This window comes from Telopea speciosissima, chromosome 6 (assembly GCF_018873765.1).
Source record: "Telopea speciosissima isolate NSW1024214 ecotype Mountain lineage chromosome 6, Tspe_v1, whole genome shotgun sequence".
Lineage (NCBI taxonomy): Eukaryota > Viridiplantae > Streptophyta > Magnoliopsida > Proteales > Proteaceae > Telopea > Telopea speciosissima.
The window spans coordinates 55463520-55478727 of record NC_057921.1 but is presented as its reverse complement, the minus strand read 5'-3'; the positions used below and the strand labels follow the sequence as shown (position 1 = coordinate 55478727).

Genomic DNA, 15208 nt, shown 5'->3' with positions numbered 1-15208 from the left:
AGGTGCTCCTGGGCCTGATGGGTTCAGCATGGGGTTCTTCCTTGCTACCTAGGACATCATCAAAGTGGACCTAGTTGCTGCCATTGAAAGCTTCTTCTTCAACCCCAGCCAGATCAAAGGAGTCAACCATACTTTCCTTTGCCTTATCCCTAACAAGGAGGGTGCTTCAGCCATGAATGACTTCAGGCCCATAGCCTTATGCAATATCCTCTACAAATTTATTGCTAAGATTTTAGCCAGAAGACTCAAGACTGTTGTGGATTTGTTGGTCAGTGACAACCAATCAGCTTTCATTCCAGGGAGGAACATCACTGACAACATTTTGCTCTGCAATGACATTGTTAGAGGTTTTGAGAGGAAGAATCATGCCCCGGCTATCCTTGTGAAGATAGACATCCATAAGGCTTTTGATTCTTTGAGATGGGATTATATCTCCCAAGTCATGCTCAAGATGGGGTTCCCTATGCCTTTTGTTCACTGGATTAGCTGTTGCATTTCCTCCCCAAAGTTCTCTGTTCTTATCAATGGCAGCCTTGCGGGGTACTTTGGAGCCTCTGTGGGGGTTCGGCAAGGATGTCCTCTCTCCCCCTACCTTTTCACTTTGGCTTTGGAAGTCCTCTCTAGGGAATTGCAGACCTGTACTGATCAGCAGCTCATTATTCCTATGCCCAAGTGCAAAGCTTTGAAGCTTACTCATCTTGCTTTTGCTGATGACTTGATGATATTCTCTAAGGCTTCCATTGCCTCCCTTGACTGCATCTTGCTCTGCCTGCAGCATTTCCATGAGCTTTCAGGTCTACGCATCAACCCCTCCAAGTCCCTTATCTTCTTTGCGGGTATTTCGGAGCAGCTCAAAGGGGATTTCCTTGTCAATTCTGGCTTCCAAGAGGGGCACCTGCCTGTCAAGTACTTGGGCCTTCCTTTGATTCCGGCTAGGCTCACTACCCATCATTGTACCCCCCATGTTGGATCTCATGAGGAAAAGATTGCAGTTGTGGAAAGGAAAGCTTTTATCTTATGCAGGTAGGCTGGTCCTTATCAGATCTGTCTTGGAGGCTTCTTATATCTATTGGACCGGAATCTATGGGCTGCCACAAGCTACTATAAAGACCTTGGAATCTCTGCTGGCTTCTTTTCTTTGGAAGGGAGCTGAATCTTCCAGATTCCTCCACCCCACTTCTTGGGCTTCTGTGTGTCTCCCAAAAAAGGAGGGAGGTCTGGGCATTAGAAGAATTAAAGAAGTCAACAAGGCTAGGATTATCAAGCTGATCTGGAAGTTAGCTTCAAAACAGAAAAGCATTTGGGTTGATTGAGTTTATTCGGGCCCTCTTTGGCATGATTCCATTTGGACTGCTTCTGGCTCCTCTGATGCTTCCTGGGTCTGGCGCAAGATCCTGGAATACCGCCACATTGTGCTCCCATTCATCCAATCTCACATTGGAGATGGCCTCTCCACTTCCCTTTGGTTAGATCACTGGCACCCTAAAGGAATTCTTTTGCACCTTGTCACTCCAAGGACGATCTATACCTCAGGTCTTCAAAGGATGGCTCTGGTTGAGGACATCCTTCATCACAATGATTGGGCCCCTCCCCCTACCTCTTCTCAGCCTCTGTCTCTCCTTTGGAATGATCTTCAGACCATCCAAAGAAGGCTGCCTTCTAGGGGCGATTGTGTCCTCTGGACAGCAGATGGCTCTAGGAAATTCTCTTCCAAGGCTGCTTGGAACCTTATCCGCTTCAAAAGCTTGGTGGCTGGTCGGAGGAAGCTTCTCTGGTTCAAGCATCACATCCCTAGGCATTGTTTCACGACTTGGAGAGTCTTCACCAACTGTCTTCCTACTCAAGCTTTCCTGCTCAGGCGTCACATCCAAGTGTCCAGTGCTTGCTGCCTCTGCTGGGACAACATTGAAGACTCCGATCATCTGTTCTTTGAATGCCCGACCTCTAAAGCCATCTGGAAGGGTATCCTTTCTAAGTGTTGGCCGGCCCAAAGAAGAATCCTGCCTTTCTCAAGAGAATGGATTTGGGTAGATATGACCCTTGGAGGCACCTCTATATGTGACACTGTTGGGAAGTTGGCTTTTTGTGCTGCCATCAACCATATATGGATGGAGCGAAATATCAGGAAATGGACCTCCAATTCTCGGTCTTTCCATCAGATTTGGGATTCCATTTCCTTCGAAATTTCCTCCAAATTGTTGTCAGCTCCCCCCTCTTTTTGTGCTGACACCCCAAGGAACAGGCTTATTGTTGTCTCCTGGGGTGTCCCAAATGTTTCTTTTTCTGCTTCAGCAGCCTCTAGCTGATAGCTTTGTCTAGCCGTGGGCTGTTGTTTTCCCCCCTTGGGGGCCCTTGTTTTTCTTTCTTTCCTTGGTAATGAATTCTTTTATTCACCCAAAAAAAAAAAAAAACAAGCAGGTTGGATGCTTATCATGGTGGTCAATGTTACTTGAACCCAAAGCTTTTACATAGGTTTTGGTGCCATTTTCATATTTCAACCCATTACAAGATGGATAAAGTTAAGTAGCTTATAACCTCAGTAGCCAACCAGCCACAAACAGGGACCAACAAGACCATTGTCACAGTAAGAGCTAAGCGCAAAACCCATAGGAGATCCACCAAGAACAGTAATGAAAGTGAAGTAAAATTGCATAAGAATTATTTTTCTTTAACCTTTGTGTCTTTTTCACTTCTTATTTACTCTTTTCGTTCACTTTTTCTAACATTTCTAGTACCAACTTTCTGCGCAGTTCACATGTCTAAGTTAATGAGAAACTAACTTGAATCATATACAAAGCCCTTCCCTTTAAGCAACCTTAAATAATTATTTTTGTAAATTATTATTTTTATTCTAAGCCAATTTAAAGATGGGTTATCAGGGAATATTCCAAAAATTTGTAACTCCTTAGATATAAACCTTGAGCGTAAATAAGACTACCTATTGTATAAACAATAAGCAACGCAAAAATCCTATTAATGTACTACAACATACCATCTTCTTGGGAAACTGGTACTGGTCAAGAGGGATACTATTTGCAGTCTGCTCCAGACCCAGGATTGAGAAACCCTCTCGCTTCTTTTTTTCTAAGAAAATTTTCATGCTGCTTACAGGTACCTCTATGATGGGGACCCACTTCTCAGCTGTCACACTATCAAACAGAAAAGCACCTATGAATGAATAATGTAATAAATTGCTAACCCACAAAGCCAAATATCAAAGATCATCAAACGTTTCACTACATTGGACAAACTAACAGAATATCAAAGGTAGATACAAGATGTAGACGTAGCTTCCATCAAGTGAAGGAAAGTAATTTGCTTAACATTCTGCAATCATTTGAAAGTCAAGCACAAAGACCAAATTGGTAGGTAAACTGCACCCCAATCAACAAATCTATGGAATCATAATTGCCACTTCAAATTCAGTGTTTCCAAAAATGATATCATACTTTTAATGTGTGTGTGAGAGAGAGAGAGAGCACGCATACTTGACTAAGTTGGAATTGCTATTTATTATATAGTTTAAATGGATAGACTAGACTTGACCTACTCTCAGTCTCTGCACTGACTTTGATCTTTGGTTTGGTAACTACAAATAGGAAAGTGAACAAGTGCTTTTCAAGGATTTTATCTAAAAAATTTTCCTCTTCAGTAGAAAGAGTGTTTTGGATAGTATCCACATGTAGAAGTTACAAATTAATGAAAATCACTACCGATCGTCGTCGAAAATAAAGGATTTCGGCTCTGATACCAAAGAATATTGGATTCTAGAACACCTAAAGGCTAGGATTAAGAAACCAACAGAAAATTCCAGAATAATAGGATAAAAGGAACAAACCAGAATTATGAGAATTTAAATATCAGATGGTCAGAAAATTTAATCTAGTCAAATTTCAGGTCAAGTGGTCTAGTTGTCAGAGTGAACTTAACCAAATTGGAATGAAATCCAAAGGTCAGATTTTAAGTTATGGAGGTTTCCTACTATGATTAGAAAACTGAAATCCTAGACTGAGAACAGAAATCGATGGGCAGAAGTTGGAGCCTTAAATAGAATTTAATTAGTGATCTAAAGTAATGAACCAGCAGTGAACTGTACTCAGCTCTATTATTAAAATATTCGGTCTTAGAATCTCAGGTTTAAAGAAGTCAAATAGCACAATGATTCTTGAAATTTGATCTGGGTTTTGAAATCAAAACTGATTTGAATCTTAACTATTCTTAAGAGCTAACACAGTAGATTGATGGAAGTAATAGCAGGAGTTAATGATGAATCACTGCTGTAGCTGAATAACCAGAATTGAAGAGTCAATTCTATAACTGACCATGCAATAAAATACAGATTTGAAGTTAAGAAATTATAGCAAACAGAATTAAAAGGAAAGAGAGAATTAGAGTTGCACAGGATTCAAAAAGATTATTATACTGACCTGTAATTGAGAAGAGAAAATAAAGCAGATACGAATAGGGGTATGGGAACAGATCGTATGGAGAGAGAATAACTGTTTCATATTTTGGGAGAGGAGAGAGAAAGTATAACGTGAGGGGGAGAAGAGAGTTCAAAGTAATGAAGGAAAAATAACAAGTGAGAAAAGAGGATGGAAAGAGAGAGAGGAAGGAGAAGAAAACTATGCGTAAGAAACGCTTGGGGAGAGAAATTGATTCTCTCCCTTATATTTACTAACTTGAAATAACATATAAGATTACTTCAATACCTCCACACTAACATAAGAATACCTTGAGATGTAAAAAGCAAGCTTATTTAACAAAGGACCCATAATACCCTTGCTACATGAACTCTAACACTCCCCCTCAACTGAACTGGAGAGAGTTAATCCCTTTGTTGAAGATATCATCCAAATGCTCTCCTACATTCAAAAAAGGGGTGCAGATGTAGCCAGAATCCTTTTATTTTTTAAATGAAACGCCGATCAACTTAAATGTGCTTTGTATGGTCGTGTTGCACAAGATTGTGAGTTATACTTATAGGAGCCTTCTTGTGACAATACAACCGCATGAGACCCTCAGTATCAAAACCTAATTCTTGAACTAACCTTTTCAACTATAGAAGCTCGCAGACTCCATGAGTCATGACTATAAATTCTGCCTCTGCACTTGATCCAGGCACAGCAAACTGCTTTTTGCTTCTCCATGTAACCAGGTTACCACCTACAAATGTGCAATAACCTGATGTAGACCTTTTGTCAGTAACAGATCCTACCCAATCAGCATTAGCATAGCCTTCAATTCTCAAACGGTTGTGTCTAGTGTACAACAGCCCTTTTCCTAGGCTGGACTTCAAATATCTGAGTATGCGATACACAACATCCTGTTCAATACCGTTTCACCTAAAAGTTCAAACTAGGGAAAGGAAGCGTCAATGTATACATCAACACTCCCCCGCACGTGTAGGCCAAGATCACATGGTCTTTGTACGTGGAGCTCACACAATATTTCCTTCGCACAGCACCGAGGGGGAAGAAATGTCTGGAAAACTCTTCCAATGCACTTCCAAGGAATTGAACTCTTGACCTCCCTGCTCTGATGCCACACTTAGGAGCTTGTATAAACTGGCTCACTACTCCAACAACGAAAGCAATATCAGGGCAAGTCAAGGAAAGATAGATCAGCTTCGGGACATCAATTAGAGGTTGCCCATAGTCTTCACCTAACTTATGATTTGATCGATTAGGTGAGTCTACTGGTCTACAGCCCAACAATCCGGTCTCCTCCAACAAATCCAACACAAAATTCCTCTGACAAATATTTATCCCCTTATGTGACCTTGACACTTCAATTCCCAAGAAATATTTCAAGGGTCTAAGGTCCTTAATCCAATGTATCCCCTTATGTGACCTTGACACTAACCTTATAGTTACCAGAGATAGAGGAAAGTGAACCATAAAAATTTCTAACCTTATCCCTACCTGAGCAGATAGAATATGAGTCATAGCACTAAGACATACCAGTCATGTAGGAAGTAGCAGAAGTAGAAACCGACAAGGCTGAGGTCAAAGACTTTGACAAGGTTGTTGTATCCTGTAGGAGGAAAACCACCCAACAAAGGTTCAAAGTTTTGGTTTTGAGCTTGGTTTCGAGTTTGCGAAATTGCGAAATTTCGGCTAAAACCTTGAAGGTTTTGGTTGCTGGTTTCAATTGATGGTTTCGAGGCCCAAATGGCCAAATTAGTTCCCAAAACTTCTAGGAAATCATATTTTAGGCACTTTAAACATAGTGGAACCCTTAGATTGTAAAAACAAATACATACAAAATGGTAGTAGTTTGGCTTTGGACCATAGGTTGGTAGCGTACACAGTATGCTGTTAGATGCTGTATACACAAAATTTAGTACTATAACACACATTTACAATTAAAACAACTTAAATATGCTTTAGGAATGAATAAACATAAAATTAGAAACCATTTCACAATTATCAAATATTATTCACGGTTCATTATAAAGATATGGGAGTGATTTGGTCAAAAATCACAAAAAGTGAGGTTTTCTAGGTAGTTTCCCTCTTTAGAGTTGAAAATAGCGGAAAACAATACAGAAACTCAAAAAATGGTCGAAATTTCATCGAAACTATGAAATTTCGATCGAAACAATGCATTTTATATAAAGAGTTTGACCAAAACGATACCAAAAATCGCAGGCTGTTTCGTTTTGACAGCTTGCGAAACCGAAATATTTTGGTTGGTTTCACGAAATTTCATGGAAACCTTGTACCATGCACCCAACTATGACATAACCCGTCGAAAAACTTGAAGATCATCCATTGTGAGGGAGTAGCTGTCCACCTGTGGTCCAAAAGGATGCCCTGTGGGCTTGGGTTCAGCAATCACAGTGTTAGCTCTAGCTTCTCCTCTCCTGTCACCACACATACTAACAAGTGCAGGTCTACGAGGACATCCCAGCAGGTTTCCCTGGTGTGTCTAGGTCTGCCACAATGGTCACATCTGAGTCTATCTTTGTCATCTTCACGGTTTGGACCTTGGCCTCTTCCTTCACTACGCCAACTCCTCTGTGAGCTAGAGGCAAGGGCAGATCACTTAAGGAATGGGGCAGTTTCCATGGCCACCCTTCTAGTATCTTCACTTTGTAAGTAGCCACATACTTCATCCAAAGATGGAAGGGGTGCCTTACCCAAGATTTGCATCTGGATTGGTTCATATTCCAGGTTCAGCCCACCACGGAGAGTCAAGACACTCTGCTCTCCTAAAAATTTATACAAACCTTTGCCTCATCATCAGGATTGGACAGCTAGAGATCCCTATAATCGTCATACTCTTCCCAAAGACCAACAACTGCATTATAGGTCTCAGAGATAGTCCTATCTCCCTGTTTCATTGCGATAATCTGGAGGAGTTGTTAGATCTTAGCTGAGTCACCCACTCGGTCGAAATTTTTAGCAACACTATCCCAAATATCCTTGGTTGTTTCCTTCCACATTAACCAGGTCATAACAGTTGAGTTCTCCGTTTCCCATTTCTGATATGCTGGATCACTACAGTGTGGAGCACGAATAGCACCTGTGATGTACCCAACTTCCCACGACTTCGCAGGGATAGTTTCAAAGAGCGAACCCAGACCAGGTAGTTGGTGTTGTCCAACTTAACAATGGATATCTGGGTATTTGGATTTTCAAGGGCAATCAGACTGGGATTAGCACTACTTGAATCACCAACCGTGGCTTCTATTGGTCCTCTGATCTCCGACATTATGTGAGAGCACACTCAGGAAGTTGGTTGGATACCCATACCAGATAAGGAGTATACAAAACTTAAGAAAACTTCAATCGAATGCACATTTAAGGTATGAGTCCATCCTATTACAACTAACAAATTCCAAATAGCATAACTCACCAGCAAGGGACAATGGTTTACCTCAAATATACAGCCTTCAATGAGCAAACCAGAAACTGGTGGGGCCTTAGAGGCCTGAAAGAAAGCACTGCGCGATTCCAATGGGCTAGATCCCACCTCCAACAAATGTTTGATGAGAGAGAAAGAGGGTCTGAACCACAACTAGCAGTAACCCCAGTTTTCTTCTTGTTCCTCAATCTGTCCTCGTAGCTTCAAGTCTTCTAGTTCATAAGAGAACACCTCAAACCATTCTTCTTACATGATCAGCCTCAGTGGAATCCTCTACTCTTCTAGGGCTCCAAACCAAGAACCACAATGGATAAATGAAGAGACAAGATGTTGGTTGACTCTCAGACCTGGCTCTGATACCAAATTCAAAGCAATGAAGGAAAATAAAGAGGGAAAAGAGGATGGAAAGAGAAGAAACACTTGAAATACTTGGGCGCAAGAAACACTTGGGGATGAATTCTCTCCCCTATATTTTCTAACTTGAAATAACATGTAAGATTACATCAATACCCCCACATGAACATAAGAATACCTAGAGAGGTAAAAAGCAAACTTATTTAATGAACCCATAATACCCTTACTACATGAACTCTAACAAAGATAGCTCAGCCACAAAGCGATTTCCAAACTAATCTATTCATTCCGATTCAATTGTTCCGGGGGGGGGGGGGGGGAGCAGCCTTGTGCCAAGGGTAGGATCAAGCAAGGTCAAGGAGGAAGAAGAACACTCATTCACAAGATTGGAACTCACAAGCTCCTCTGAAACTCTCCAATGGAGGTCAAATTCAATATTATTCAAAATCTGCCTATCCTTATTAAAGTAGATCCTTTTATAGGATTCTCAAAGCCCAATCACAATCCCTAAGCCTAAGATTGAGTTTTACTAAAATAAGAACATGCTAAATAAACGTAGCATATTAAGTAAAAACTAATTAAGGATAAGATTAGAAGGCAATCAACTGTAAATCAGCCAACCAATTCTTGATTGCAATCAACACCAAATCAGCCAATCAAGCCTTGATTGCAATCAACACCAAATCAGCCAATCAATCCTTGATTCCAATCAATACCAAATCAGCCAATTAAGCCTTGATTGCAATCAACACCAAATCAGCCAATCAAGCCTTGATTGCAATCAATACCAAATCAGCCAATCAATCTGTTGGAATATGTAATCCAGAATATTGTGGGGGGTATTCTGGTCTTTTTGGGTAGTTTATTCTTCTTATATAATTAAGTTTTTGTCGGCTATGTGGGTTTTAGTCCCACATCGCCTAGTTTAGTCTCTTTGTAATTTCCCCTCTATTATAAACAGAGGGACTTACCTATCAATGAAACAACATTCTAAGCTATTATTTTCTCTCATTCTCTCTTTCTAACCCACGATTCTGCCAACATGGTATCAAAGCTAGTCTGATCTAGGTTAGAAAAGAGAAAAAAAAACCCTACTCCTCTTCAATCGACTTCTCCCTTCTTCTCCCTTTCTCGGCTTCTCCTTCTTCTGTTTTCTTCTTCTCAACCTTGTAAACATGGTTCAAAATCTCGCGATATTTCGCCGAAATATCGCTTAATTTAGTATATCTCGAGCTTACCGAGATGCGAAATCAGGTCGAAATGAAAAATACCATATTTCGTCGATATCTCGTGAGATATCGACGATATCTCGATATCTCGTGAGATATCGGCGAAATATGGTATTTTGGCTTAAAGTGTCACGTGAAGGGGGCTTTAATACAATATTTCGCAGATTTCGGTCCATATTTCGTGAGAGCTGCATTTGCTAAGGAATTTCAGCCTTTTGCCTATTCTTCCACTCTTCAAGCTCTCATCCAACACTCTAGCCATTGTTGAAGCACATTGTTGTCGGATTTTCGCGGTAAACTCATCGGAGGGTCATCTAAGCTCATCATCCAAGCCTTTTTCCACTATTTAAGGTAAATTCTATTCCTCTAAAACTATTTTTTGAAAAGACTATGTACAAATTTTGTTGGATGGTGATAATATTAATATATGTTAGACACCGGAGGCCGATCTATAGCCTCACGGTGTCGAAATTTTTTATATGTATTTTTTTTTTTTTTTTTTTGGTTTTAAAAATTCATTTTCCTACAATTAAAATAGGAAATAATTAGGGTAATCGACTTAGATGGTAATGAATTAAATATATATTAGACACCAATGGCCGATCTACGGTTCCGCGGTGTCGGTTTATTTTTCGCTCTTAAATAATTATTTTAATTTTAGCACATACCACTCCATTGGCATCGGATTATGGTGCATCACAACCTTACGATGGATATGGATATGGATCATCATCATATGGGCGATTTAGTGGGGTAGGGGACTATGACTACGGTTCCGATCCCAGGGACATCTTGGATCATCTTTTGTAGATAACATCTTTGCATACCCTAGCGGACCTAGCTACCAACCTCACCAGCCATACATGCGGCCAATGCCATCGCCTCTTGCCGGGCGCCAACATCATATCACGGTGGATCATCTTCTTCACGCAATTTGGATCGATTGGTAACCCTAGTTTATATCCTAGGATAGGTTACCTACGGTATGTTGATGATTCCATTTACGTGACACTTGTAGATGACTACACTCGTTTCTTCTCCGATTCTATACCGTGGTCCACATATGTCCTTGAAGCAGAGAGAAGCGATGGACGTCGACTCCGGCGAGGCATGAATGGGATTGATCCAGGGAGGCACGGCAACTACTATTAGCGAGTTTAGCGCTTGTAATTTGTAACTTAAGTTGTGATTTCATTGATCTATGAACTTGTGAGTTGTGACTTGCGAGTTGCGAGTCTTGTGACTTACAAACTTTGACACTTAGTGTATTGCCTTTAAGGCTTTAAGCGAGTTATTGAATATTATGGAGTTTATGAGAATCGTGGCACTCATCGATGTGTATTGGCTTTAACTTGATATGTGATGAAGTTAAATACTATTATTAAATATTAACTGCCTAATCTATGTGTATTTAACTATTTATACATTAGGGTTCGTGCGTGTATGTCAATCAGTGCAGACCAAAACACCAATTTGAATTCACATTTTTACAATTTTATGGTTTAAATGTGTTTATTAAGCTTAAATAAGGCTGTCCATGAAGTTTCGAGGCCTAGATATGGCCAAATACCCCGAGATGGACCCCGAAATATTGCGAAAAAATGCAATATTTCGGTCATATTTCGCGATATCTCGGTAGGCCCGAGATACCGATATATCGCGAGATATAGTACTATGCTTGTAAAGGGGCAGCACTAATGAGGTAAACACAACATATCAATGATTTAGTTGCTGCCCCCCTCACTTTCTACCTTTTTTTATTAAAAAAAAAATCTGTTCGAAATCTACTGGAGCCATACCTGCGATTTGGGATTTTCCAGAATTTTTTGGAGATCAACTTCCTATTACTATTGAAGGCTGACCTTCCACCATTGGAGCTCCCTATGCACCCTTCTCCAGCCCCTTTCTACCCTATTCCATTATCCTCATTCCCTATTTCCTTTTTCTCCAAACTTTAATTAATTCCAGCCACCATACCCTAATCGATCTCAACTTGTCAGGGTTTTTCAAAACCCTGACTCCAATTGATTTTGGTGTTTCCTTTTTCAGATGCAGCTGATCTTTTGGGGGTGATTCCCTATTACTACAAGCCCTACTCGACCTAGATTTGGACCCATTCTGATGGCTGGATTTGTTTCTACAACAAAAATTCCTTAACCTGCTAATTTGGTTACCTGCCAAAAACCCTGATTTTCAGGTTTCAGTTTTTGCTAATTTTTGGAGGGCTGATTACTCCCACTTCAAGGACTTATTGCACCTATCCAAGTTTTTTGAAGATCCCTACCCCAATCGATCTCTTCTTTTCAGGGTTTTCCAAAACCCTGATAAAAATCGATTTGGGCTAGGGATGTTTGCTGCTGTTCGAGTGCTTTGGAGGTGGTTCTAACATTAAAAGAGAACTCTCCTTCATCGTTCAAGGCTTGAAGAAGGTCCTTTATGCTGGTGTAGTCTTTGTAATGCTGTCTGCTCTACTTGCGATTTTTTGGAGTCTCTCCCCTTTGAAGATTAGGTCTCACTCTTACTGGAGATTGATTGTTCACCTTGGAGGTTCCATTCTAGCAGCCTTGGTCAGCATCTATCACATGTCTACACCAGCAATTACAGCCCCCTTTCCCTAAATCGATCTCAATTTCAGGGTTTTCTAAAACCCTGACAACAATCGATTTTAGGGTTACGGGTTTTCCTATCAAGCTCATATTTTGAGGAGAATCTTATACATATCAGAAGAGTATTCAACCCATATTTCAGCATCATTCATCAGTTATTTTTGGAAAATATTCAGGTTCATTCTTATGGCTCTATTTTTCCAATTATCAACCTATTTTCCTTGTTCTTATATGGCTGGCTGCTTCAACTACCTAGTGGATCTACTGAGTGATTTATCTTATATTTGCTGGTTCTATTGAGCTTTACTACCTACCTTGCTGAATCTATTGATTGGCTTCTGTAAGCATGACTGGTTGACATGTTACTGCTGCCTTTATGTGGACTACTGCTGCCCTATTATTGAGACTGAGTATCCTACTATTGGAGATCGAATTTCTTTCATTATTGAAGACTCGAATCTACTACCCAGGAGATCAGCTTATTTGGGATTACAACAGTGTGTTCCAAGGTTATTGGTTGCAACTACGAACCTATTCAATTATGTGAAGCTTTTTTGGTTCATATCCAGCTTACTTTGAGAGCTTGATCTTAGCCTTATTCACTAATTCAGATCTGATCCAAGTTTTTTGTTGAAGCTTCTTACATCCATTGCTGTCCAGATATCTTCGTCAATTCTATTTAGCATGTGGGAGTTTATAGTTTGGAATTTTGCACACTGGTTCTTCCTTGTGTGAAGATCGATCAAGTTTTTGAAGAATAGTGCCTTTCCCTTCTAAAAATCAGACCTGTTTTTTTATAATTCAGATCTGATCATTGGAGATTGGTGTTTTAGAATTAGTTTGATCGATTGAACAAGGTTGAAGATTACTTTGTTGCATTGTTTTTGTCCATGGTTCATTATCCCGCTGCTCTTTTCACTTCACCACCTCCCAAAACATACCTTTGGCATATACCCATAATCACTTTGGACGATAATGGTATTCTCTAATTTGCCATTTCTTCCTTTTCCATTACCCATAGCACCTCTTGGAAAATTCTAGAATATTATGTTTTTGCCCTATCTCTTACATCATCTCTGTTTGATCCACGTGTACTACACGTGAGGGGGGGATTATGTACAATACACCTGCAGACATTGTAGAAGCAGAACTTGCAGGAACACTTGGTGCAAAATATAGAAGATCAGAGTTTCCACCATTGCCATTGGGTATCTACTTTGTTATTGGGTTGAGTTTGCCGTAAGGGGGAGATTGAAGTATTAAAGTATCGAAGATGTTTAGTTATTGCCTGCCTATATGAGGTTCTACAGTTGGGTTGATTTTTTCCGTTGCTTGATCTTTTTTGCTACTTAATTCATCTGCTCGCTATCCTAGTTACTTATCTTCAAGATTATCATTCAGAGATTCATCACCGGACAACACTAGAAGATTGGTGAAAGCTGCCTTTTTTGGAAGACATTCCAGTCCCTGTTTGCTGATCAAGTCTGCCCAAGTTTTGAAGATCTATTTTTTCAAATTCTTGAAGGTTTATTTGGGAGCTGCATTCATCTTGAAGCTTGATTCTGCTACAACTTAGTTTTTTTCCATTTTGTTCAAGTTGGGCATTAGTACCTTGTATGCGCCAACTTGAGGGGGAGTGTTAGCATTATTAGGAGTTTTTTTTCTTTAGTTCAAGCTGGATTTTCTTTCTTTACTTATTTGTATAATCCAGCTTGAGGGGGAGTGTAGGAATATGTAATCCAGAATACCGTGGGGGTATTCTGGTCTTTTTGGGTAGTTTTATTCTTCTTATATTATTAAGTTTATGCTGGCTATAAGGGTTTTAGTCCCACATCGCCTAGTTTAGTCTCTTTGTAATTTCCCCTCTATTATAAATAGAGGGGCTTACCTATCAATGAAACAACATTCTAAGCTATTATTTTCTCTCCTTCTCTCTTTCTAACTCACGATTCTGCCAACACAATCCTTGATTGCAATCAATACCAAATCAGCCAAGCTAGGATCCTTGATTGCAGTCAGAATTTAATTAGCCATGTTACTCTTATTCTCTCAGATCTCCTAAGGATCTTTGGATGGTTGAGCTGGACTTCCACGTCCTCCACGGTTGCCTCTATGCCTGCATCATTCCCTCCTAGTTTAGAATAATTCGACCTCGAATTTAAGTCACCATCTTCATATGATCGCCTTCTACGAGGATCAAATGGAAACCAAACAAAGTTATTAGTGATAGTGATATCTCCAATTGAATAAAATAGAATTTTGTAACTCAACTTCAGATTTGATGGCGATAGCAATTGAGATGTTCACGGCTTGAAGAAATGAGGCACTAAAATATGGCTTGTTGACGATGTGTATACCATGAACAAATTGAAGTACAGACAGGAAAAAAATAACGGCCAAATACGGATCATCATACATATTGATAATGTCGATCCATTGGAACGTGTCTCCATTCGTCTTCTCCGCTACATTGTCAACCAATAAGTAAAGAAAGTTACACAGTTGCAACGACTCCAAATGTTAATCTTGATATGGTGCCGTGTTCATCACTTCCTTCAAGAAAAAATCTCCAAAAACAGAAACTGATATGCATGATGGAACCAAATCAAAGACTTGAGAGGTGATCTCCTCGATGGGAAGATAGGTGGTTGTTGGGACTGCTTCTTTGCAAGGAAAACAATCACTAACATTTAATGATGCTGGCTCACCGTGTTGTGCTTCTAAAATAGAATCAGGTTCAAGGCTTTCAAAATCGCCATGTTCGTCGACGTGCTCATCCTGGTACTTGTCAAACTTGGCAGGTTCTCTCCAATCAACCTGGGTGATGAATCGATCGTCAGTAACTTGTTGACAAAGTTGTTGATTCTCCACTCCGAGGTTGATCTTTTCAGCTGGAGTTGTGTGGTCGCCTTTCAACTTTCGAAACCATTCGACCTCTCGCTCCTCCTACGCATGTCGTCGTAGTGGTCTCATAGCAAAAGCAAGCCTTTCATCTTCCGATGAGGGTGATTGACTGCCTGTGATGGTATCCGATCTACTGGAATGACAAGATGAGGTTCGCAAACGCTCCATCTCAAGATTCATTGCAGCAATCTGTTGACGTAGTTGACCATTCTCGTCTCTCAACGTAACATCCTCTATGTGACT

General features: G+C 40.2%; 1 protein-coding gene across 2 annotated transcripts in view; it reads right to left on the bottom strand.

Moving 5' to 3' along the window:
* LOC122663896 overlaps positions 1-15208 on the bottom strand; it is a 217148-nt gene that overhangs the window by 5633 nt on the left and 196307 nt on the right. For both annotated transcript variants that reach the window (XM_043859564.1, XM_043859565.1), the window contains one exon: positions 2993-3149. In XM_043859564.1, coding sequence (XP_043715499.1) covers positions 2993-3149 — 157 coding nt within the window. The remainder of the gene's footprint in view (positions 1-2992; positions 3150-15208) is intronic.